Source organism: Crinia signifera, chromosome 4 (assembly GCF_055691185.1).
Source record: "Crinia signifera chromosome 4, ASM5569118v1, whole genome shotgun sequence".
In the NCBI taxonomy this organism is placed as follows: Eukaryota; Metazoa; Chordata; class Amphibia; order Anura; family Myobatrachidae; genus Crinia; species Crinia signifera.
The window spans coordinates 300,451,014-300,477,148 of NC_139220.1; the positions used below are offsets into that span (position 1 = coordinate 300,451,014).

General features: G+C 51.5%; 1 protein-coding gene and 1 pseudogene across 3 annotated transcripts; both read left to right on the plus strand.

The window, feature by feature from the left end:
• Positions 1-8,079: 8,079 nt before the first annotated feature.
• On the plus strand, positions 8,080-8,242 carry LOC146076339 (U2 spliceosomal RNA; annotated as a pseudogene).
• A 6,657-nt stretch (positions 8,243-14,899) lies between these two features.
• On the plus strand, positions 14,900-25,063 carry TMEM205 (transmembrane protein 205). 3 transcript variants are annotated; one of them, XM_083185235.1, is made up of 4 exons: positions 14,900-14,934; positions 23,932-24,032; positions 24,130-24,293; positions 24,599-25,063. In XM_083185235.1, the coding sequence occupies exons 2-4, from the start codon at positions 23,933-23,935 to the stop codon at positions 24,899-24,901; spliced, it is 567 nt and encodes a 188-aa protein (XP_083041361.1). In that variant the 5' UTR covers positions 14,900-14,934; position 23,932; the 3' UTR covers positions 24,902-25,063. The 3 variants fall into 3 exon arrangements, with proteins under 3 accessions (XP_083041361.1, XP_083041359.1, XP_083041360.1); XM_083185233.1 differs by having other exon boundaries at positions 14,917-15,050; XM_083185234.1 differs by lacking the exon at positions 14,900-14,934 and adding an exon at positions 21,643-21,697.
• Positions 25,064-26,135: the final 1,072 nt, after the last annotated feature.

A 26,135-nucleotide genomic window follows, 5' to 3' on the forward strand; every position in this document is an offset into this window, starting at 1 on the left:
GGTTCTGTAGGAAAGGGATATACAGTAACTATATATACAGTATAAGGATACAGCGATTTCTTTGTGTTGTTGTCACTTGCCTTGTTTACACCAACTGGGGAAAATAGCGGGAGATGTATCAAAGCTTGGAGAGAGATAAAGTCAATCAACCAGCTCCTAATTATGTTAAAGGGTTTGCTTGAAAAATTATATTACAACTAAAGACCCATACTCACAGCTGTTGTGAAACTACAAGTCCCAGCATGCCTTGCCACAGTTTTTCTACTAGGGAATGCTAAAACTGTGGCAAGGCATGCTGGGATGTGTAGTTTCACAACAGCTGGTGGGCCACAGTATGGACATGCCTGTACTATATGATATTGGTCACATTATCACTCAGAATGGGCTTTCCTAGTGTGTACACTGTACATTGTTAACGACCTGCCCATGTACCCGTGGGAACTCCCAGCACTTTCATGGGGATGCTCATAAAATGCTGGGTGTACCCATGCGCCAACCCCTGACCGCCGTCATCCTGCCCTACCGGCGATCGTTACTGAATCCAGCCCTTTGTGACAGTGGGTTTATTATTGGCAGAACCCAAATTGGATTTATGGCAAAGTGAAAACTGGCGCTTACACACTGGGCCTAATTCAGACACGCTCACTGGGCTGTGAGTGTTCGGAGCCCGTAGCAGTCACTTCCCCAAACCTGTGCACAGCTGCAAATGCAGCTTTCGAGAGGATGGCTCGTGCATGCGCACAGCGTACCATGCACATGCGTGGTTTTTTGATAATCGGACACTGCGCTCTCACTGTCTCCCTGCACGCACAAACTGCGCTCTCCCTTACCCTCCACACTCACACACTGCGCTCTCCCTGACCCTCCACACTCACACACTGCGCTCACCCTGACCCTCCACACTCACACACTGCGCTCTCCCTGTCTACCAGTGTGCACACACTGCGCTCTCCCTGACCCTCCACACTCACACACTGCGCTCTCCCTGACCCTCCACACTCACACACTGCGCTCTCCCTGACCCTCCGCTCTCACACACTGCGCTCTCCCTGACCCTCCACACTCACACACTGCGCTCTCCCTGACCCTCCACACTCACACACTGCGCTCACCCTGACCCTCCACACTCACACACTGCGCTCTCCCTGTCTCCCAGTGTGCACACACTGCGCTCTCCCTGACCCTCCACACTCACACACTGCGCTCTCCCTGACCCTCCACACTCACACACTGCACTCTCCGTGTCTATCCGCTCTCACACTCTGTGCTCTCCCTGTCTATCCGCTCTCACACACTGCGCTCTCCCTGTCCCACCGCTCTCACACACTGCACTCTCCTTACCCCTCCACTCTCACACACTACACTCTCCATGCCCCTCTACTCTCACACACTTCACTTTCCCTGTTCCTCTGCACTCACACTCTGTGCTCTCCCTGTCTATCTGCTCTCACACACTGCGCTCTCCTTTTCCCACCGCTCTCACACACTGCACTCTCCCTGTCCCTCCGCACTCTCACACTGCACTCTCCCTGTCCCTCCGCACTCTCACACTGCGTTCTCCCTGACCCGCCACACTCACACACTACGCTCTCCCTGTGCTCACACACTGCACTCTCCCTGTCCCTACGCAATGACGCACTGTGCTCTCCATGTCCCTCCGCAATCACACACTGTGCTCTCCCTGTCTACATGTGCTCACACACTGCGCTCTCCCTGACCTTCCACACTCACACACTGCGCTCTCCCTGACCATCCACTCTCACACACTGCGCTCTCCCTGACCCTCCACACTCAAAGACTGCCCTCTCCCTGTCTCAACGCACTCACACACGGCTAGCTTTGTCCCATATCACTCACACACTGCGCTCTCCCTGTCCCTCCGCTCTCACACATTACGCTCTCCCTGTCCCTCCGCTCTCACACATTGCGCTCTCCCTGTTACTCTGCACTCTCACACTGCACTCTCCCTGTCCCTCCGCACTCTCACACTGAGTTCTCCCTGACCCGCCACACTCACACACTACGCTCTCCCTGTCTCCCTGTGCTCACACACTGCACTCTCCCTGTCCCTCCGCAATGACGCAATGTGCTCTCCATGTCCCTCCGCAATCACACACTGCACTCTTCCTGTCTACATGTGCTCACACACTGCGCTCTCCCTGACCTTCCACACTCACACACTGCGCTCTCCCTGACCATCCACTCTCACACACTGCGCTCTTCCTGATCCTCCACACTCAAAGACTGCCCTCTCCCTGTCTCAACGCACTCACACACGGCTAGCTTTGTCCCATATCACTCACACACTGCGCTCTCCCTGTCCCTCCGATCTCACACATTGCTCTCTCCCTGTCCCTCCACTCTCACTCACTGCACTCTCCCTGTCTCTCCGCACTCACACACGGCTAGATTTGTCTCATATCGCACACACACTGCGCTCACGCTGTCCCACCGCTCTCACACACTGCGCTATCCCTGTCCCTCCACTGTCACACACTGCGCTCTCCACGCTCACACACTGCACTCTCCCTGTCTCTCCGCTCTCATGCACTGTGCTTGTCCTGTCCCTCCACTCTCACACATTGCTCTCCGTGCTCACACACTTTGCTCTCCCTGTCCCACCGCTCTCATACACTGCACTCTCCCTGTCCCACCGCTCTCACACACTGCACTCTCCATGTCCCTTCTCACTCACTCACTGCGCTCTCCCTGTCAATCCGCTCTCACACACTGAGCTCCCCCTGTCCCTCTGCACTTACACACTGTGCTCTCCCTGTCCCTCCGCACTCACACACTGCGCTCTCCGTCCCTCTGCTCTCACACACTGCACTCTCCCTGTTTTTTTGCTCTCACACATTGCACTGTCCGTGTTCCTCCGCTCTCACACACTGCACTCTCCTCCCTCCGCTCTCACGCCATGTGCTCTACCTGTCCCTCCTCTCTCACACACTGCGCTCTCCCTGACCATCCACTCTCACACACTGCGCTCTCCCTGATCCTCCACACTCAAAGACTGCCCTCTCCCTGTCTCAACGCACTTACACACGGCTAGCTTTGTCCCATATCACTCACACACTGCCCTCTCCCTGTCCCTCCGCTCTCACACATTGCTCTCTCCCTGTCCCTCCGCTCTCACTCACTGCACTCTCCCTGTCTCTCCGCACTCACACACGGCTAGATTTGTCTCATATCGCACACACACTGCGCTCACGCTGTCCCACCGCTCTCACACACTGCGCTATCCCTGTCCCTCCACTGTCACACACTGCGCTCTCCACGCTCACACACTTTACTCTCCCTGTCTCTCCGCTCTCACGCACTGTGCTTGTCCTGTCCCTCCACTCTCACACATTGCTCTCCGTGCTCACACACTGTGCTCTCCCTGTCCCACCGCTCTCATACACTGCACTCTCCCTGTCCCACCGCTTTCACACACTGCACTCTCCATGTCTCTTCTCACTCACACACTGCACTCTCCCTGTCTATCCGCTCTCACACACTGCGCTCTCCCTGTCCCTCTGCATTCACACACTGTGCTCTCCCTGTCCCTCCGCACTCACACACTGCGCTCTCCGTCCCTCTGCTCTCACACACTGCACTCTCCCTGTTTATTTGCTCTCACACATTGCACTGTCCGTGTTCCTCCGCTCTCACACACTGCACTCTCCTCCCTCCGCTCTCACGCCATGTGCTCTACCTGTCCCTCCTCTCTCACGCCCTGCGCTCTCCCTGTCCCTCCGCACTAACACACTGCACTCTCCCTGTTTCTCCGCACTTACACACTGCGCTCTCCCTGTTCCCCCGCACTCACACACTGCGCTCTCCCTGTTCCTTCTCAATCACACACACTGCGCTCTCCATGTCCCTCCGCAAGCACACACTGTGCTCTCCCTGTGCTCACACACTGCGCTATCCCTGACTCTCCACACTAACACACTGCACTCTCCCTGTCTCCATGAGCTCACACACTGCACTCTCCCTGACCCTCCACATTCACACACTGCCCTCTCCCAATGCACTCACACGCGGCTAGCTTTCTCCCATATCGCTCACACACTGCGCTCTCCCTGTCCCTCCACACTCACACACTGCGCTCTTCCTGTCCCTCTGCGCTCACACACTGCACTCTCCCTGTCTCTCCGCACTCACACATGCTGGATTTGTTCCAATATCGCACACACACTGCGCTCTCCCTGCCACTCTGCTCTCACGCACTGTGCTCGTCTTGTCCCTCCGCGCTTGCACACTGCACTCTCCCTATCTCTCTGCACTCACACACGGCTAGATTTGTCCCATATGGCTCACACACTGCACGCTCCCTGTTCCTCCACACTCTCACACGGCGCTCTCCCTGTCCCTCTGCTCTCACACACTGCGCTCTCCCTGTCCTACCACTCTCACACACTGCGCTCTTCCTGTCCCTCTGCGCTCACACACTTGACTCTCCCTGTCTCTCCGCACTCACACATGCTGGATTTGTTCCAATATTGCATACACAATGCGCTCTCTCTGTCACACACTGTGCTCTCCCTATCTCACACACTCTCACACACTGTGCTCTCCCTATCCCTCTGCGCTCACACACAGCACTCTCCCTGTCTCTCCGCACTCGAATACTGCGCCCTCCCTGTCCCTCTGCTACTCCACTCTCACGCACTGTGCTCATCCTGTCCCTCCACGCTCACACACTGCACTCTCCCTATCTCTCTGCACTCACACACTACGCTCTCCCTGACCCTCCACTCACACACTGCACTCTCTGTGTCTCTATGCACTCTCACACTACACTCTTCCTGTCCCTCCGCTCTCACACTGCGCACTCCCTGTCCCTGACCTCTCCCTGTCTCTCCGCACTCACACACTGCACGCTCTCAGTCTCTCCGTACTCACACACTGCAAGCTCCCTGTCCCTGCGCACTCACCAACTGCACTCTCCCTGTCCATCTGCACTCACACACAGTGCTCTCCCTGTCCCCCCGCTCTCATACACACTGAGCTCTCCCTGTCCCTCCGCACTCACACACTGCGCTCTCCCTGTCCCTCCACTGTCACACACTGTGCTCTCCCTGTCCCTCCGCACTCACACACTGCACTCTCTGTCTCTCCGCACTCACACACTGTGCTCTCCCTGTCTCTCTGCACTCACACACTGCTAGCTCCCTGTCTCTCCGCACTCACACACTGAACTCTCCTTGTCTCTCCGCACTCACACACTGCGAGCTCCCTGTCCCTCCGCACTCACATACTGTGCTCTCCCTGTTCCTCCTCAATCACACACTGCGCTCTCCATGTCCCTCCGCACTCGCACACTGCGCTCTCCCTGTTCCCCCGCACTCACACACTGCGCTCTCCCTGTTCCCCCGCACTCACACACTGCACTCTCCCTGTTCCCCCGCACTCACACACTGCGCTCTCCCGGTTCCCCAGCACTCACACACTGCGCTCTCCCTGTTCCCCCGCACTCACACACTGCGCTCTCCCTGTTCCCCCGCACTCACACACTGCGCTCTCCCTGTTCCCCCGCACTCACACACTGCGCTCTCCCTGTCCCTCCGCACTCGCACACTGAGCTCTCCCTGTCCCTCCGCACTCGCACACTGCGTTCTCCCTGTTCCTCCGATCTCACACACTGCGCACTCCCTGTCTCTCCACACTCACACACTGCGCTCTCCCTGTTCCCCCGCACTCACACACTGAGCTCTCCCTGTTCCTCTGCACTCGCACACTGCGCTCTCCCTGTTCCTCCGATCTCACACACTGCGCTCTCCCTGTCTCTCTGCACTCACACACTGCGCTCTCCCTGTTCCCCCGCACTCACACACTGCGCTCTCCCTGTCCCTCCGCACTCACACACTGCACTCTATGTCTCTCCGCACTCACACACTGTGCTCTCCCTGTCTCTCTGCACTCACACACGGCTAGCTCCCTGTCTCTCCGCACTCACACACTGCACTCTCCTTGTCTCTCCGCACTCACACACTGCGAGCTCCCTGTCCCTCCGCACTCACACACTGCGCTCTCCCTGTTCCTCCTCAATCACACACTGCGCTCTCCATGTCCCTCCACACTCGCACACTGCGCTCTCCCTGTTCCCCCGCACTCACACACTGCGCTCTCCCTGTTCCCCCGCACTCACACACTGCACTCTCCCTGTTCCCCCGCACTCACACACTGCGCTCTCCCAGTTCCCCAGCACTCACACACTGCGCTCTCCCTGTTCCCCCACACTCACACACTGCGCTCTCCCTGTTCCCCCGCACTCACACACTGCGCTCTCCCTGTTCCCCCGCACTCACACACTGCGCTCTCCCTGTCCCTCCGCACTCGCACACTGAGCTCTCCCTGTCCCTCCGCACTCGCACACTGCGTTCTCCCTGTTCCTCCGATCTCACACACTGCGCTCTCCCTGTCTCTCCGCACTCACACACTGCGCTCTCCCTGTTCCCCCGCACTCACACACTGAGCTCTCCCTGTTCCTCTGCACTCGCACACTGCGCTCTCCCTGTTCCTCCGATCTCACACACTGCGCTCTCCCTGTCTCTCCGCACTCACACACTGCGCTCTCCCTGTTCCACCGCACTCACACACTGCGCTCTCCCTGTCCCTCCGCACTCGCACACTGCGCTCTCCCTGTCCCTCCGCACTCGCACACTGAGCTCTCCCTGTCCCTCCGCACTCGCACACTGCATTCTCCCTGTTCCTCCGATCTCACACACTGCGTTCTCCCTGTTCCTCCGATCTCACACACTGCGCTCTCCCTGTTCCCCCGCACTCACACACTGCGCTCTCCCTGTCTCTCCGCACTCGCACACTGTGCTCTCCCTGTCTCTCCACACTCACACACTGCGCTCTCCCTGTTTCTCCACACTCACACACTGCGCTCTCCCTGTCTCTCTGCACTCACACACTGCGCTCTCCCTGTCTCTCCGCACTCACACACTGCGCTCTCCCTGTCTCTCCGCACTCACACACTGCGCTCTCCCTGTTCCCCCGCACTCACACACTGCGCTCTCCCTGTCTCTCTGCACTCACACACTGCCCTCTCCCTGTCTCTCCGCACTCACACATGGCTAGCTTTGTCCAATACCGCACACACACTGTGAGCTCCCTGTTACACATTGGAATGTCTTGCACAGCTATCAGCACCCATACTGAATGATTAACCACAGTCACTAGACGGCCAGGACTCCACCACACCCAGAATCTGCTGAGACTCTCGCCCAGGGAATTGTATACTGTTTGCACTTTAGGTCTGACTCAGAGATGGCCGCAGTTCGTACAGCATCTACATGCGCAGGCCCCTTACCAACTGGTTTACACACATCTCCAAACCTGGCTCTATTCCTCGCACATGAGGGCACTTGGAGGAAATGGTTTGTGCTTTATGGGTTGCAAAGTGAAACTGCTTTATTGTGCATCAGTTACCTGGCAATGGCTTCACGCCATCATAAGAGCTGGTCTGATGGCGGCATTGCTGCCAGTATTTGATGTCCATCTTTCCATGGCCATCTCTACTAAGACTTTCTTTGAAGAGACTACTGGTCCTTCATCCAGATGTGCTCCCTCTAGTGGCAACAATGTGCATTACATGCCACCTTTAAGGTCACTGTCAGGTGACGATCAGACTGCCCAATAGCGTTGTCTATTAACCATCGATGGTTTAGCAACCTTATGGTCTGAGGCAAATGAGTGTTTTCACCATTGATGGCCAGCCACCAATTGTATAATATCAGTGGCTGGGCCATTTGGTGAATCACAGCTGCGGTTTGCAATGCGAGTGAGTAAAAATGCAAATAATGGTATCGGGTATCTCATGCATTCGTCATATCCCTGTGTGGGGATCCCTTGTGAGAACCTGCAGCTCATTAGGTTCCGTGCTTCTAAGATAAGCATTACTGACCCTGCACCAACCACACTGAATCCAGCCCCTCACACACAGTGCTTCCTGGCACAGCGTATTACGCAGCTAAAAGTTTGGCTCCGTCTCCTCTGTTATTTGCCCAGTTATCAGAATCATTAATCTGCCATTAGTCTTCTGTTCTGCATCCAGCTGCTCGATACACCCGCAACCCATCCACTATATATCTGCCTTTTGGCTAAGATCAAGTGTAGTATCTGTTCTTATCAGTGGGTATGGACTGGCCTCTGGCAGAGAATAGAGAAAGGCTGGACTGAGTAGCTGCTCTGATGGGCCCCCTCTTTTTTGCCTGGGAGTGGTGAAAAGTCTGGCTGAGTACCTTCATCTCTGCCTTTGGTAGGAGGTGTTGTTTCCGTAAATCCACTGGTAAGAGGGGGGGAGAAACACTGGGCCTAGTAGTTTGACTCTCTTGACGGGGTTCGTAGCCCCCAAAGGATGAGACAGCGAAAGGCTCAGTCTAGTATCCATTCCCAAGGAGCGGAGAAAGGCTGGGACTGAGTAGATGGCTCCTGTTCCAGAGGTTTGTAGCCTCTGATGGGAAGACCGCGAAAGGCCCAGCTTAGTACCTTAACCTTGGGATCGGAGAAACACTGAGACTGAGTAGATTGCTTTTCCGAGGGGGTCGCAGCCCCGGATTCAGTATTGAATCCCGGCGGTCGGGATCCCGGCGTTCAGAATCCCGACGCCGGAATCCCGACAGCCGAAATGCCGACAAGGGGGGGACGTGGATCGCCCCCCCTTGCGGGCTTGCTGCGCTCGCCACGCAGCTGGCCCGGTGCCTCGCTATGCTCGGCACACTAATTTATTCTCCCTCCAGGGGTGTCGTGGACACCCCAGGAGGGAGAATGTGTCGGCATTTCGGCGGTCGGGATTCCGGCGTCGGGATTCTGAACGCCGGGATCCCGACCGCCGGGATTTTAACTGCATCCCCGCAGCCCCTAAGGGAGTCAGTCGAAAAGCCCAGTGGAGTACCCATTCCATGCCAGGGGCTGGAAAGTGCCCTACGATGGGAGCAGAGAAACACTTGGTCGGACGCTGATCGGTCGGCTGCTTGGAGTCCGAGGCTGCACTGTGCCCCCGGGGAAACTCGGGGGTGCCGAACATGCACGGGTGATCCCAAAATCACCATGCACTAAGTAAGCACTAGCACTGCGCACTTCCCTCTAGGTTAGCGCTTCACGTCCATACCTCGTCCTTTTGGATGGGGTAGGACAATTTTTCACACCCCCACCCCGGCCTTCTGGCTGGGGTCCTCTTTATTATTTATTTCTCTTCTTCTCACGTTCGTGCACTTTTCACGTTTTCTGTTTTTTTGTAGTTTGTCACGGTTTTTTTTGGGTAGTGTGGTCGACCCTTACGGGCCTTCCATTTCCCCAACGTGCTAAAGCTCTCGCCTTTTGGGGAGAGCTGCGGTCCCCCCGAGGATGACCCCGAGCCGCAAGGTGGAGGGAAGTCCACTGATGGTCTCTCCAAACCTTCGGGTGCGGAGGACCCACCGTCCTAACCCTTCCGGGGGTTGAGGAAAGAGGGTCTCTCTAAGCTTCGGCGAAGAGGACCCACCGTTCCCTATTTTCCCCTCCTCGGCCTTATGGTTGAGAGGGGTTAGGGGAAAAAACGGGGCCCGTCTCCTTCGGGAGATAAGCCCACTCGATCGCACGTGTTTAGGCACAGCACTGGTGGTAGGGAGCACACCTCGGGCTCCTGAGTTTCTTCAAACTATATATAAAGTCATGCTAAGCCGTCACCTGTTAATGAATAAATGGTCAGGATAGCTGCTGTCATATTTACTACAACAATGGCGCACCTGCTATAATCGGATGTTCCCCATAGTGTATGAATAGAGATGGTGTAATGATGGCCAGTAAAGTAGAATTCTGCTGGGAAATGTATATTACAGGTCAGCTGGTGACTTGTTTATCCCAGGGATGATGCTGGTGTCGCTTCTGTGACAGTGTGTCCTCATCTTCCCCAGCGTATAACAAATGGGCACAATGTGGAAAAATACCCTGTCACTACAATTACTCACTCCGCTGCGGAGGACGGAGATGTCCTATGACTGCCGAAGCAGTCAGCAATTATATTTACTATATACATATATAATAGATAGAGCAACCTATTATCCTCGTATACTGTCCCCGCTCCCTATTCTCCTTGTATACTGTCCCTGCTCCCTATTCTCTGTATATACTGTCCCCGATCCCTATTCTCCTCATATACTGTCCCTGATCCCTATTCTCCTCATATACTGTCCCTGATCCCTTTTCTCCTCATATACTGTCCCCGCTCCCTATTCTCATCATATACTGTCCCCACTCCCTATTCTCCTCATATACTGTCCCTGATCCATATTCTCCTCATATACTGTCCCTGCTCCCTATTCTCCTCATATACTGTCCCCGCTCCCTATTCTCCTCATATACTGTCCCCGCTCCCTATTCTCCTTATATACTGTCCCCGCTCCCTATTCTCCTTATATACTGTCCCCGCTCCCTATTCTCCTCATATACTGTCCCTGCTCCCTATTCTCCTCATATACTGCCCCTGATATCTATTCTCCTGGTATACTGTCCCTGCTCCCTATTCTCCTCATATACTGCCCCTGATATCTATTCTCCTGGTATACTGTCCCTGCTCCCTATTCTCATCATGTATGTTGACCTTCATACAGTCGACCCTAGGACATCCCTCCCAATTTTCACGGGACCAAGTTTTTTGGGACGGTCCTGCATCCTAGCTCATAGAGCCGCTGGCCGTGACCCCACTGCAGCGAAAACGGGGCCTCACGAGTATAGGCCACACCCTCTTGCCACTAGGTCACGCCCCCACAATTTTGGGCGCGCACCTTTGGCATGCACAAAGTCCCTCCTCCAGAACTCCAGATGTTGGGAGGTATGACCCAAACCCTTCTCACCCCGGTGCTGCTACCGCTGTAAAAGTGCGGAGGACAGTCCAGTATTTGGCAGAGAAATGAATGTATTTCTTATTGAATTGTTTAGTTCTCAGGATCCAGTCCCATACCCTCCAACAGTACCGATTTTGCCGGTGCAGTACCGTTTTTAAACGGTCTGTACCGGCAAAATTCAAGTGTACCGAATGTACCGGTTTTTCTGCCCGCAATGCACCCGTTCCCAAGGGTGCATTGCGGGTCCCGGGCCAGCCTGCGACGCATCATGACGTGACGCGCCGGCACCGTGGACCCATCACACAGCAATCAGGGGAGATCACAGCGTGTGTGCTAGCCCTCTCTGGCATGCGCAGTGGTGATTTTCGGACACCAAGCACACAGAGAGGAGAGCTAGCACAGCATGGGACTTCGCGGTCGGTGCATGGGTGCAGACATGTTGGTGGCAAGTGTGGCCTGATTCCTGCTCCTGGCATTGCGGGCTCCCTGTACAGGTGCTGCTGCTCGCCCCAGGGCTGCTGCTTCGGAAGCGCGGAACACTCTGCACCATCCGCGCACCGTGTACTACAACGCAGCATTCTCCAGCTCCTGGTACAACACACTTTGGATGCGTCATCTCCTCAGCGCTCGGGGGTCGTATTCCTGACCGTATCCTACTCCTGACCGCATTACGGTAGGATACAGGAACCTGGCAGCACTTACACTGTGTATAGAACTAGAACTCTGACAGTTGGACTGGATTATAGAATCCTTCATGTTCTGTCTGTCATTTTGACCTGAGTGTTCTTGGGGTTCTTATACTGTATGTAGACTATCCTCTGATACGGTATATGGGACGATTTATTAAAGTTTGGGGAGAAGTGGAGAAAAATTAGGGGTAGATTTAATTGTTTTGTGGGTGTCTACCAGGGCTATTTAATTGTTGCCCCCATTTTGCTCACATGCGTTCATAAGCACTCGGTTTAGGAACACATTTACCATTGTATATTTGAGGCTACATTGGCATACCCTCCAACAGTGCCGAGTACACATTCAGAAAGGGGATGACCACGCCCCCTTTACCAGTGGCCACACCCACTTTAGCCATGGTCACGCCCCCTTTATGTGTATGTACCGATTTCTGCCCTTCAAATGTTGGAGGGTATGCAGTCCCACATGTTCATATTTATTATTCTATTCCAAGATCTAGATCACCCAGAAATACATTTATAGTCACAGATTACATGGGGATTCCTGCACGGGGCACTCTCTGGATCTATTCACCCAACGTTCCTCATTTCTATCATCATATACTTCAAATACTTAAGCCAGGGTTGCAGACTTTCAAAAAATCCTCTCCGGGAGAAGCCCGGAGAGGAATCTTGCATTACGAGTTTTGGGGGTGGGGCTTAACGGTGACGTCATTAAGCCCCGCCCCCATTACGGCAAATAGGCAAAATAACTGATATCCATGGAGGGGCGGGGCTAAAACGACACGATTGTGCCGTTTTAGCTCCGCCCCCTCCCCTGAGACCCGCGGATTGCGGCATATAAATGCCGCGATCGGGGGGCTCAGTGGGGGTCCCCCTGATTCCGGGAGGGTTGCCCACCCTTCCGGGGGCCGGGAGGAAGGACCCGATTTTCGGGAGACTCCCGAAAATTCCGGGAGGGTCGGCAACCCTGACTTAAGCTCTTCAAATAATAACAACTTGTTCACGTTCTTTATTATTTTTCTTCACCACTCTATACCTCGCTAGCTTTCAGCAATATTAAAATATAGAAATAAAGGGTCGACATACCCTAACATTGACAGAAGGTCGACACAAGCTTTAGGTTGACATGGGCATGGTTAGTGTTCCTTATAGGAACTGGGCAGGGCAGGGAGGTGCTGCATGGGGCAGCATAAAGGGGGCCGTCGAGGTCACAAAAGGGGGCAGGCCCGGCCTGCCGGCATCATGAAGAGGGGTGGGGCAGGCGCTGGGCTTCCCCGTGCGCACCAGCGGGGACAGGCAGCAGGCGTGAACACTACATGGTATAAGGTCGACATAAGCTTTTTCACTTTTTTGGGTGGCTGATTAAAACCAGGTGAAATGGAGTCTTGAAGTCAGCCCGCCACAGAACCTGTGTAATTAATATGTGTCCACAATTAAAGGGATGAGGAGGTTACCCTACATGTCGACCATGTCCATGTCAACTTTAAGTCAATGTCGACCTATGGTATGTTGACCATTAGTGTTCAACTTAGTGACTGTCGACCTAGACCAGCGGTAGGCAACTCCGGTCCTCGCTACCAATAGTTCACATTTTCCAGACAACCCAGCTGCTGCACAGGTGCACTCATTACTCACTGACACATTTTAAAAGATCCACAGCTGGAGCTAATTACTTCACTTGTGATTCTGTGAGGAGATCTGGAAAACATTAACTGTTGGTAGCTCTCGAGGACTGGAGTTGGCTACCCCAGGCCTAGACATTGGGCGGTATTCAATGAGAATACCTGCGAGGTGCAGCGAATCCTTTTTAGGATTCGCTGCACATTCGCCACGTTCCGGAGCCGGCGGGCTCCGGTATTCAACGTGTCAGGGGCTCGCTGCCCCTGACTGGCGAATATAAGCTCCTGCGGCGATTGCCGCAGGGAGCCTGAGGACGGTGCCAGGCAGAGAGATGGAAGTCTCTTTGCCTAGCCCTGAACGTTTGTGGGGGTTAGGTGGGCTCCCCGGGTGCCAGGCAGCACAGGCTGCCCCCCGGGGGTGCCAGCAGGGGGAGCGTATATTCACTACACACGATCGTAACGATCGTGTGCAGTGAATATATGAATATGTAATGAGCGTCTCGGCTCCGGCGCCCCCTGCTGGCTGCTGTGTTAAAAAAAAATATATATATATATATATATATTTTTAAAAACTAAATATATATTCATGTGCTTACAGCACATGAATATAAATAGCATGCCCCTCCTCAGAAGAAAATTCCTGATTTTTTGACACCAAATGTAAAAAACAAAACACTTTATTTTAAAAGTTCACATTCCACTTCACCATAAAAAGATAGCGATTGCTACTCGGTGAATCATGGTGAAAAAAACCTTCAAATGTATTCGCCATCTGCTCATTGAATAGGGTGATTCACCGTTTTAGTCAGAAATTCGCCAAACAGCACAAATTCGCCATAAAAACATGGCGAATCAGGCTCATTGAATACCGCCCATTGTCGATTCAGGGACAGTATACCGGGTGTCAGTGAGTATAACCAGTGGTGGCAGCGTGGTTGCCACACGAGAGGGGGAGGGGCATAGTAATGAAGGTGTGCCCGAAGGCGTTGTTCATGAAAAATACACCAATAAGGATGCAGAGAGTATTCACATGGACATAGCTTTCTTGCAAGCTCTGTCCTGTATGCAATAATTGATACATCATTCATACAACCTACTGGGGAAGATGTATTAAGCAGCCCTTAACGCATACCTCCCAACATGACCCTCTCCAGAGAGAGACAGAAAGCTCTATTTCTGGACTTTCCTCTAATTTATGCTTACCATCTCCTGTATTGAAACTCCTTTCTTATCCATTAACCCAGGCATTCCCAACCACGGTCCTCAAGGCACACCAACCGTGCAGGTTTTAGTGATATCCAGGCTTGAGTACAGGTGACTTAATTAGTATATGTGCTGAAGCCTGGATAAACCTGCACGGTTGGTGTGCCTTGAGGACTGTGGTTGGGAAAGCCTGCATTAACCTGTTTAAAAGGTGATGGCAGTCATAAATTACGAGGGAAGTCCAGGAACAGAGCATTTGAGGATTTGAGACGTTCCCACTCTTCTGAGACTCCCTGTAATGCAGATGGACGGAATGTGTTGCTCTGGAATTGCACTGAATTAAATCCCCCCCTTGCTTCCATAATACCTGAAGCTAGCTGAGTTGACGGCTGCATAGAACCAAGGATTGCAGCATTTAATCACGTGGGATGGAGAGCCAGAAATTGTACCTTGCCTTATCAGCATGGATAAAAATGACATTGCAGTTGGTTAGATTTGCCATGAACGGGCTTCCGTAGTTGACCTTCCGTAGCTCAGGAGCCTCAGTAACCGTTTCTATGAGACTCCAGAGCCCTTGATTGGCCTAACGACACAGACCAGGTGGGTGGCTGATTGGTGGTGACGTCGCGTCGGGGGCGGTCCAGCTGTGGGTGCACCCGGAAGTAGCTGCTTATTGCTTTGTTTTGCTGCTGTCAGACTGCGAGGACGTGTGGCAGGTACATGCTGCTCTCTGCCCATTCCCCTGTCTGTGACATCTGTAGGGTGTAGTGTACTGCTGTTGTGGAACTACAGGTCCCAGCCTCTTGTAGTTGCAGCGCTACTATATGTGATGAGCAGAGGGCTGTGTGTGTAGTTATACGTGTAAAACTCTGAGCCTAGAGTTGTGTCGTAGAATGAGTTAGATAAGAGTGTGACCTTTGATACAGGGGGAGTTTATGCTGGGTTCTGTGTACTAGAAACATATTCCAGTAGGTGTGTTATTATATACATTATTATAACAACAATAATAGTGCATTGTCACTGATGCCCAGGCTGGAGGAGATGGAAGGTCTAGGATGAAAATAGAATATTGTTCTTATTACAGACCATTTCTACTGGTAATAAGGATTGTTACATTGTCATTACCATCATCCTTACACCGGGTGTAGTATGGCGGTCCGACGGGGGGGGAGCCTGATGGTCAGTATCCCGACATCGAACTGCCGGTTCTCCAACAGACGCTCGCCACGCTGCGTGCTCGGTGGCTCGCTTTGCTTGCCACAGGTTCTATTTTCCTTCTATGGTCGGGAGAATAGCCCCTGTCAGTCGGGATCCCCCCTGTCGGGCAGTCATCCGGCACCCCTGAGCGATATGCTGTCCAGTCAGGTGGATCGTATATCGCCTTTATGGCCCAGTATACATTCTCCTCTTGTCACATAAAACCTGACAGTGGCCCATTCAGTATTAAATGCAAATTACTGACAATCTGCCCATGCGCGAGCACTTCAACTGCAGCTGCATTGTGAAAAATGCGACTACAGTCTAAAGCTGTGTACACACGGTGTGATTTGGACGCTGAGCGATTTTGGCTTAAAATCGCTCTGCAATATATTGCTCAGTATACTTTCAATATCTCCCAGCAATATAATGCTCAGCGTACTTGCAATATCTCCCAGCAATATATTGCTCAGTGTACTGTTCTCATCAGCGACCATTGATTTTGGCTGAAAATTACAAGCTATTCTGTCTCTACCTCATTTTGATTAGAAATCGCTGGTTGCTGGTGCACAGTACATTGTGCACCAGCGATTTTTTTGGTACTTGTGTACAATCACGGCTCCCACGATGTCCATCGCATAGTAAAAAATTGCATCGCATGCGATCGCATGCGATTTTTAACAGAAATGCATCCAAATGCATTGAAATTAGTATCAAACATGTTCAATGGCCCCCATATGTCATTTTTCAGGCTGTACCACCCCCACTATCAACGCGAACCCGAAGCGTGGCGAGCGCAGCGGTACACGTCCTACGACCTTTTCATACCCCCACTATCCAAATCGACGTGGAGTTGAGAATAGAAAGTGTGGCGAGCGCACACCGATACCTTCACAGGTATACGTGTCCCCTCGCGGCCTTCACAGGTGTCCGCGTCCCCTCGCGGGGCTCGTCACGCTTCGGGCTCGGTGGCTCGCTGCGCTCGCCACACTTTCTATTCTCAACTCCACGCCGACGTTGATAGTGGGGGTATGAAAAGGTCGTAGGACGCGTACCACCGCCCCTCGCGGGCTCGCTGCGCTCGCCACGCTTCAGGTTGATGGTGGGGGTGGTACAGCCTGAAAAATGACATTTGGGGGCCATTGAACATGTTTGATACTAATTTCAATACATTTGGATACATTTCTGTTAAAAATCGCATGCGATCGCATGCTATTTTTAAAAAAAATGCTTAAAAATGGCAAAAATCGCATCCCATTGCATGCCACTACATATGGCATGCGATGGGAGCCGTGAAAGTACACAAGTACCATTTTTTTTTTTAGCCATAATCAGAAAAGCATGCTCCTGCGACGAGCGACCGTGAAGGGCTGGCAGCGGGAGCATGCTCCCAGCGATTTATCTCCCACGGCACATGAAATCACTGGCAATGTGGTCGCTCAGCGACCATATTGCCAGCGATATGTGCTGAAATCGCTCCCGTGTGTACACAGCTTTAGAGATGATGGGCTGCATTTTTTTGGGTGCGGTCCAGACAACAAAGCCATTTGGGGGGAGCACAGTGACTACATGATTTCACACACGGCCGCTTCGAGCAAAAATATATCAACCATGTGCCTGGCTTCGCTGATAGGATTTGCTGCCAGGGGGCTACCGGTAATATGCAAGTGCTCAGCTGTGTAGTGAACTGCTCGCAATAGCAATGTATTCGCAAAATTTAGTGAATGCATTGCAGGAAGGGACTCTGCATATTGGAAGCAGGAAACTGCAGCGCTGAGATGTACTGTATTAACATTCTGCCGATTGCTTCCGGTCTCCCCACAGCACAGGTACTGTGATGTACGTCCTCCCCAGGCCAGCTCTCTGGGCATGTGTGAGATCTCCTGTGCAGCCCGGAGTCAGCAGGCACCACAACCAGGGACAGCACTGTCGCTTCTGCTGTGTACTGGCAAAAACAGTCAGCAGTGCATACATTGCCCCCTGCTGTCGGTGTGCTATCATAGCGCCCCTGTCCCCGTGCATATTCTTCTTTGTTACTGCTTGGGGGAGAAGCAGTATGGGTGCAGATAACGGAGCTCATACCGTTTATCCCCTATAATGACCATTCAATGTAACTATAACCTTATAACCTGCATGTTAGTCACGTAATCTGTGCATATGGAGAATTATAGAGAGTGGTACAGTTCTACCTCCCCAGTACTAGTGCCTAGTGCCCCCCACCCCCAGTACTAGCGCCTACTGACCCCCCAGTACTTGTGCCTAGTGCATGTATGTTAGAATGCACTGACCAGGCCGTGTGCCCGCATCTCCTGGCATTACTATTATGGTGCCCACACACGGCGCGAGGTGCATTTTGTATTAGATTGCATCGTTCAAATCGCATGCGATACGCTACAACAGTCTTCGATATGTACTAGATGTGATCTAGTACAAAAAGTACTGGCTGCACATAGTTTTTGGGCTTGCAATATGAACTACTGTACGCAGGAGCGCACATCACAAGCCAAAATAAATACGGTGCGATATGCGCTACACCTGATGCGTTTTTGTATAAAAAGTACTATATTATAAAAAGTATAAAACGCATCTGAGAATGGCACCATGGCCCTTATTCTGGTTGGTGCGGCCGGAGCCGCATATGCGGCTCCAACGCACCAGGCGAATCCCCGCCTTCCATACGGATCGCCACGGCCGTCCGTACGCGGATATGTGGCGGTCCGCATGAATGTGGACGGGGATACGCCTCCTCCATGGTGGGAGCAGCCCCTGCATTCGATGGTCGTCGAACATCGAATGCAGGGCCGCACGCTCCACCAGGTCCCGCAACACAAGACCACACGGACACTTGTCCGTGTGAAATCTTGTATGGGGGCGGGCAGCTGACATCCGGCGATGTCAGATGCCCGCCCCGTACCCACGCGTCACGGCCTCATTACCATGCATACGCCCCGCGTTTGCATGGGAACGCCCATGAAACGCTGGGCGTATGCATAGGGTAATGAGGATAAGTAGACCCTCACGCCCCTCTACGCCCCCTGTGCGGCGTATAGAGAATCCTTGCGGCGAAATCGCCTGCACATGCGCAGAGTGACCTCTGCACATGCGCAGAAGATAAACATCGGCGGCCCGTACGCAAGCGGGAATTTCCGCACCAACCAGAATAAGGGCCCATGTGTGGGCACCATAAGAATTATTGGTACCACTAAATAGGGTATGCGATTTCCGCGTGAAAAAGCCTGAATGTACAATTAAATATCGCATGCCAGCAAATTTTTAATTGTACAAGCACCCTGATGGGCGCATACAATGTTAAATGCCCCCAGAATGTTAAATGCCCCCCCATTGTCAACGTGACCCCCACTATCAACGCCAACCCGAAGCGTGGCGAGCGGCGGCGGTACGTGTTCTTTGACCTTTTCATACCCCCACTATCCACGTCGGCGTGGAGTTGATTTTAGATAGTGTGGCGAGTGGATGCGGAATACATGTAAAGTAATCCGTGGCCGCTCGGTGGCTCGCTGCGCTCACCACACTATCTAAAGTCAACTCCACGCCGACGTGGATAGTGGGGGTATGAAAAGGTCAGAGGACGCGTACCGCCGCCCCTCGCGGGCTCCCTGCGCTCGTCATGCTTCGGGTTGCCGTTGATAGTGGGGGTGGCGATGAAAATGGTGGGGCATTTAACATTGGGTGCTTGTACAATTAAAAATCACATTTGATCGCATGCCGCTATATGGCATGTGATGCGATGCCGTACGATCAACATCGTGGGCGCCGTGATAATACACAAGTACCGAATTATTCCTATCTCCTGCCTGGGGTGTCGCTTTCTGCTCTGACACTTCTAGCACACTCTGGTCTGTATCTCAGTGCTGAATGCATCTCAGTAGGCAGCAGGGACATTGTGCCTCAGGGTGTCATTGAGCATGTGTGAGATCTATGAGCACCACTGCTAGCAATGTGATTATACCAGTCACAGGCATCATCCATAGTATAGATTTGGGGGAGAATGCGCTGTCCTGCTTGCGTTGAAATGTAGGGCTGAGTAGTGTTGGTGTATAAGAATTGGAAAGGGTACAAAGATAGATGATTAAAACTAATTTATTTTAAATGCAATTGAGTAAGGAAAATGCCAGTGTGTACCAGACTATGGTATGATTGGGAATTGGGGATGGAATCTAATACCCTATGGGTATGTACCTTGTGCGGTATTAAGTGGTGTTTGTATACACCTAAATGGGGTCCCCACTGTGTGGGAATATTCCTGAACAAGTGTCACCAGGGGAGATTCCCTATGGGTTTTAAGACTGTCTTTACTAGACTTCTTTAACTTCCGTGGGTCCTGAGCCCAGGACCTACGGTCTCTCCTGGTGATTTGTGGAGGAAGGATAATGATATACAGTCCTACCAGACTGTATATCATTATCCTTCCTGCACAAATCACCAGGAGAGATTGGTGGTGGTGTTCTACTAATCGCAGGCGCTGCTCTCTCTTAAGTGTGCCACAGTCCCTTTTTTGGCTGAAATAGTATAGATTCGGGGGAGAAAGCGCTGTCTTACTTGCGTTAAAATGTGGGGTAAAATGAGGTCTCAACCTGGTTTTACATGAATGTCGTTTAAAAAAAATCAAAACAAGCCCCACTTCCGGATCTCAGGACTGATAGTCCACCCCCTGCACAAAGGTCTGAACCCCATTGTGTGCTTGGTCAGGACTCACCTGGAAGCTGATTTTGTGTGTTACGGAAATTCCCATTGGCCGTTGCTCATAGTGGCTGACCAATGTGCTTTTCCAGCTCAGCACTGATCTGCTACCTCAGCCTGCGGAATGGGTGGGCGTAACAATTGCTCTTATCCATAATCCTTAATAAGCCCCCCAAACCACTGCATGACTGGTGCCAGGCGGCCTAGCCTAAGCATGTCTGCGCTTTGGTCCTGTGTAGGATGGCCAATACCGGGATTGGGATCATCTGGATCCCGGGATTTACCCAAAAATCTCTGGGATTGGAGTTTCCAATCCTGAGATTTTGGGATTAGACTGCTAATGCGCAGTCTAATGCCGAGCAGCGTCTGAACAATCGCTCGGACGCTGCACAGCTTTTCCCAACCCGGCGCAGAGACACATACCATTATGTCAAAGGTCATGCTGCACAGGCTGCCCCCCCCCCCCCCCGCACACACATCTGACACCCGCCTGCACGCTCAGTGCAGCACCCCCTGCACTGCCTGCCCCCTCTCCCTGGCTGCACCACCTGCCCTGCTCCCCGGCTGCACCACCCGCTGAACAGACCGACCATTTAAGTAATTATGCGTGGCTGTTGGTTCAGGGGGTGTGGCCTTTTTTTAAAAAATTGCCCCGGGATTGGCATCCCAAATCCTGAAGACACTGCCCCCTACTGAATGTAGTGTGTGTACACACACACACGAAATGTATAACATGTATTCCTCTATCCAAAACTGGTGCAAAATGCTGAAGATAATCCAATCTGTGGCCATAGAGAGGGGCGCTCATCAGGGGCTTCAGTGGAGAATGCTGGGAAATTATTACCCCATGGGGAGGGATGTATTCTATAACATTGGAAAAAAGACAGTGATTGCTGGGGGGCTCTCCCAGCGGGATACGGTTATTTGGTCCACCGCTGAAGAGCGACACTTGAAATAGGTCAACATGGGTAAGGTCTACCGGGTTTGGAAGGTCGACACAAGCATTCCGTCGACAATGGGGTCAACAGGTGGACATGAGATTTTTACGGTTTTTGAGCCGACATGTGTCGACAGACAGTATTTCATGCCCTACCATCCACTACGGCGTGGTGGGAGAATAAAATAGTGTGCCGCGCGCAGCAAGAAACCTTACCCGAAGCATGGCGAGCGGACGCAGTATACTGTGTCAACATACGACAAAAAATGTGAAAAGCTCATGTCGACCATCCGCTTTTTGACCTTCTGATCCTGTTGACCTATTTCAGCTGTCGACCTAAATTGTGTGTCAGCTGAGGTATAGCGTTCTTCTCTTGCTGTTATGTAAGATGGAGTATTACTGATTGCTTACTATAACTAGCCACTCCCTCCATATCTGCTGGCTGCATTCCCATATGGGGAGATGACTCAGCACAGCCTGACACCGACCCCAGTCAGGACAGTGTCCTGGTGCTGCGGACTGTGACAGGTACATAATAATATCACTCTGGGTTGCTGTAATATGATGTTACAGGGGTAATAAGACGCTCAGGAGCCGGGTTACTGTAATAAGATGTTACAGGGGTAATAAGACGCTCAGGAGCCGGGTTACTGTAATAAGATGTTACAGGGGTAATAAGACGCTCAGGAGCCGGGTTACTGTAATATGATGTTACAGGGGTAATAAGACGCTCAGGAGCCGGGTTACTGTAATGAGATGTTACAGGGGTAATAAGACGCTCAGGAGCCGGGTTACTGTAATAAGATGTTACAGGGGTAATAAGATGCTCAGGAGCCGGGTTACTGTAATATGATGTTACAGGGGTAATAAGATGCTCAGGAGCCGGGTTACTGTAATATGATGTTACAGGGGTAATAAGACGCTCAGGAGCCGGGTTACTGTAATAAGATGTTACAGGGGTAATAAGACGCTCAGGAGCTGGGTTACTGTAATAAGATGTTACAGGGGTAATAAGACGCTCAGGAGCTGGGTTACTGTAATAAGATGATACAGGGGTAATAAGACTCTCCCCGGAGCTGGGTTACTGTAATAAGATGTTACAGGGGTAATAAGACGCTCGGGAGCTGGGTACTGTAATAAGATGTTACAGGGGTAATAAGACGCTCAGGAGCTGGGTTACTGTAATAAGATGTTACAGGGGTAATAAAATTCTCAGGAACCGGGTTACTGTAATAAGATGTTACAGGGGTAATAAGACGCTCAGGAACCGGGTTACTGTAATAAGATGTTACAGGAATAATAAGACGCTCAGGAGCTGGGTTACTGTAAGAAGATGTTACAGGGGTAAGAAGATGCTCAGGAGCCGGGTTACTTTAATAAGATCTTACAGGGGTAATAAGACGCTCAGGAGCCGGGTTACTGTAATAAGATGTTACAGGGGTAATAAGACGCTCAGGAGCCGGGTTACTGTAATAAGATGTTACAGGGGTAATAACACGCTCAGGAGCTGGGTTACTGTAATAAGATGCTCAGGAGCTGGGTAATGTAATAAGATGTTACCTGGGTAATAAGACGATCAGGAGCTGGGTTACTGTAATAAGATGTTACAGGGGTAATAAGATGCTCAGGAGCTGGGTTACTGTATTAAGATGTTACAGGAGTAATAAGACGCTCAGGAGCTGGGTTACTGTAATAAGATGTTACAGGGGTAATAGGACACTCTGGAGTTGGTTTACTTTAATAGCAGGGTTGCCGACTTTATAATTCTCCTCTCCGGGAGAAGCCCGGAGAGGAGAGTTCCAGCAGCCGCTCAGGGGGCGGGGAGGGGGTCCCGATTTTTGGGAGACTCCCGGCCATTCCGGGAGAGTCGGCAAACCTGTGTAATAGTATGGTACAGGGGTAATAAGTTACTTGGGAGCTGGGTTGCCATGATACAATACTACATTAGTAATAAGAAACCTGATTTGGATTGTTTAATAGTGTCACAATTAAGGGATGAAGTACAGACATAACTACACAACTACATAAATAGTACACAACAGATTTTCTTTCAGAGAACAAAAGAGTGGGCTTTCTGGAATATTTACACAGAAAAACAAAATAAGAGCCTTGATAAGGGGTCAAAGAAACTACTAAATAAAATAGCAGCAGCATCAAAGAAGACAATCCTCTCCAAATGGATAAAGACCCAATTGCGTTAAATCTAATGCTACCCAGGATACAGTATCTATTTCAAATGGACTGGACAGAGGCAACTATAAATAAAGAGAAAATGGGGGGGAAAGTTTGTAGAAATATGGACAGCCTATATACACCCCTTAAATAGCTTCATAAAAGGAGAACTCAAGAAGAGTTTTGGCTCAACAAAATGGTACCAACTAAAAAATGCAAGGGGTAATACACCTTTCTAAGATATGTAAATCCCCCCCAAGAAGAGAGAGAGCAAGGAGGGACAGAGGGAGGGGAAAGGGAAATGGGGGGCGGGGGGGGGGGGGGAGGAAGAAATAGGGAAACCTCAAAAATAAAAAGGTCAAACTCAGATGCCTGATAACCGTTGTAATAACTAAGCAATGACAGATAATAGACCGAGGGCCGGAAGCAGGCATAGATAGAACTAGAACAAACTTAAGACTAGCACTGTATATTTTAAAATATTTTGTGTTGTCAAATGTTGGAAACATTGTATTATGAACAATAAAGTATAATAAAAAACCTAAACAAAAAATAAACAAAAAAGTTTTTTTGTTTGTGATTCTCGGCAGGATGGTGATGGAGGGAACACCCGGGAGCCTGGTGAAGGTCCTGCACCTCCTGGTGCTGTCGGCCACATGGGGAATGCAGTGCTGGGTGACGTTTGTAGCAGGTGACAGCAGCTGTTTTCTCTCTCCCTACAGATCGCTGTGTTATATTATGCTGGGCCTTGGTAGAGTGTAACATCCAGCATGTGTTCCCTCCCACAGGCTTTGTGATGATTAGGGGGGTGCCTCGGCACACGTTTGGATTGGTACAAAGCAAGCTCTTCCCGTTTTACGGTCATATAGTCATGTGCTTCTCCTTCCTGAACCTGGTGGTGTATGCAGTATATCATCCGCGGGAGCTGCTGTCACCCAGCGAGAGTGTGCAGGTGAGGCTCCTGTAATATCCAAACCTCCACTTTGCCATCATCATCATTATCTGTCCCCTCCAACCCTTCCATTAATCTCCCGTTCCTGCCCCCTCCATCCTTTCCCCTCCCTTACAGAGTCTTTCTTACCTTACAGATGGGTCTCTTCTTTACTTCTGTGATTGTCTCCGCTCTCAGCGCTCGTTGGTTCTCCCCTTCCACTGCCATCATCATCATTATCTGTCCCCTCCAACCCTTCCATTAATCTCCCGTTCCTGCCCCCTCCGTCCTTTCCCCTCCCTTACAGAGTCTTTCTTACCTTACAGATGGGTCTCTTCTTTACTTCTGTGATTGTCTCCGCTCTCAGCGCTCGTTGGTTCTCCCCTTCCACGTCCAAAGCCATGTTCAACATGCAAGTCATAGAGCGAGAGCATGGCCTGGGAGGCGAGATCGGGCTGAGCGCCAATGCTGAGGGCTACAAGCGTCTCAGGGAGCAGGACCCCAAGTACAAAGCCCTGCGGAAGACCTTCCTGCGTTACCATGGCATCTCCTCCCTATGCAACTTGGTGTCATTGCTGTGTAATGGCGCCAATCTCGTATTCACCGCACTGCTTCTGCCCACTCTGTAGAGGACCAGCGGGTCTACAGGAGCCATCACAAAAGTCATGGACCAACATTCGTGCCGTACAGTCGTTTCATTCTTCAGATTTCAATATTTTTGTAATTCCACTTAGTTCGATCTTAAATTTTGTACTTGTAATGATATTAAAGATTGTCTGATTTATACAGAAGTGCCGTGGGTGTCATTGGTTGTACAGGGTACGGGCGGCAGTGTCAGAGGTCAATCTCCACCGTTGTTTTGTGACCTCTCTAGTAGAAAGACGGTCTGACACTAGTTTATCAGCCTGGGATGGGGTGGAGGGAGGGATGTGGGTCATAGGAGTGACAGTATTAAGATCTACCGCTAAAGGTCGACTGGGCTTAGGTGGACGCAATTAATATGTTGACCGGGTCAGAAGGTCGACGCAAGCTTATTAGGTTGACAATGGCAAGGTCGATAAGGTCAGAAGGTCAACTTGGTTTTGGCACCATATCGGTGAACCGCGTCCCCTCGCATTGGCTCACTGCACTCGCCATGCTTGGTGCTTGGCGCATCGCTACGCTCATCACACTATTATATTCTCCCAACATGCCCTAGTGGATGGTAGGGCATGAAATACCGCCTGTCGGCACATGCCAGTCAGCTTTTTAACTGTTGACCTAGCCCATGTCAAACCAATGCTTGTGTCAACCGAAGCCCGTGTTAACCTTCCCGCATGTCGACCTACAGTGGTCGACCCAATCCATGTCGACCTTAGAGCTGTCAACCTAATGACCGTATACAAGCCGCCCAATGGTGACTGAGTGATCAGATGCTGGGCCATAGGACGTAGGTCGGATCAGTACTGCAGCAGCAGGTGAGCCTTCCTGTAATAGATGCCTCGTGCTGCATTCCCTTACAGCACTACTGCTGCCGCTTCCAGGGAAGTGATAGCAACTCCAACAGCATCTCTGCATTAGCCCCTATGTGTGTCTCTGCATTAGCCCCTATGTGTGTGTTGTCGGTTGTATGCCACCAGATTAACAATGTGGATGCAACAAGATACACTCGTAATACTCACATATGGATCGGTGAGCACTATTCTATCTGTAATCAAATGCATTCATGACTGTGAAGATCAGGAACTAAGCCCAATCCTTTCCCATTCGACACTGTACACCTTCAGTTATAAAACATAACAACCACTAAACGTTTCTTGCAAAAAGAATGGAGGAGTAAGGGGGGTGCCTTTGTTCAGTGGGGTGGTGGCTACCTGCTCACTG

Bases quoted from the DNA above. Each gene is read 5' to 3' on its own strand.
- TMEM205 (XM_083185235.1), top strand. From the start codon at position 23,933: ATGGTGATGGAGGGAACACCCGGGAGCCTGGTGAAGGTCCTGCACCTC. The intron at 24,033-24,129 runs GTGACAGCAGCT...TCCCTCCCACAG, and splicing joins CTGGGTGACGTTTGTAGCAG to GCTTTGTGATGATTAGGGGG. The intron at 24,294-24,598 runs GTGAGGCTCCTG...CTTACCTTACAG, and splicing joins CACCCAGCGAGAGTGTGCAG to ATGGGTCTCTTCTTTACTTC.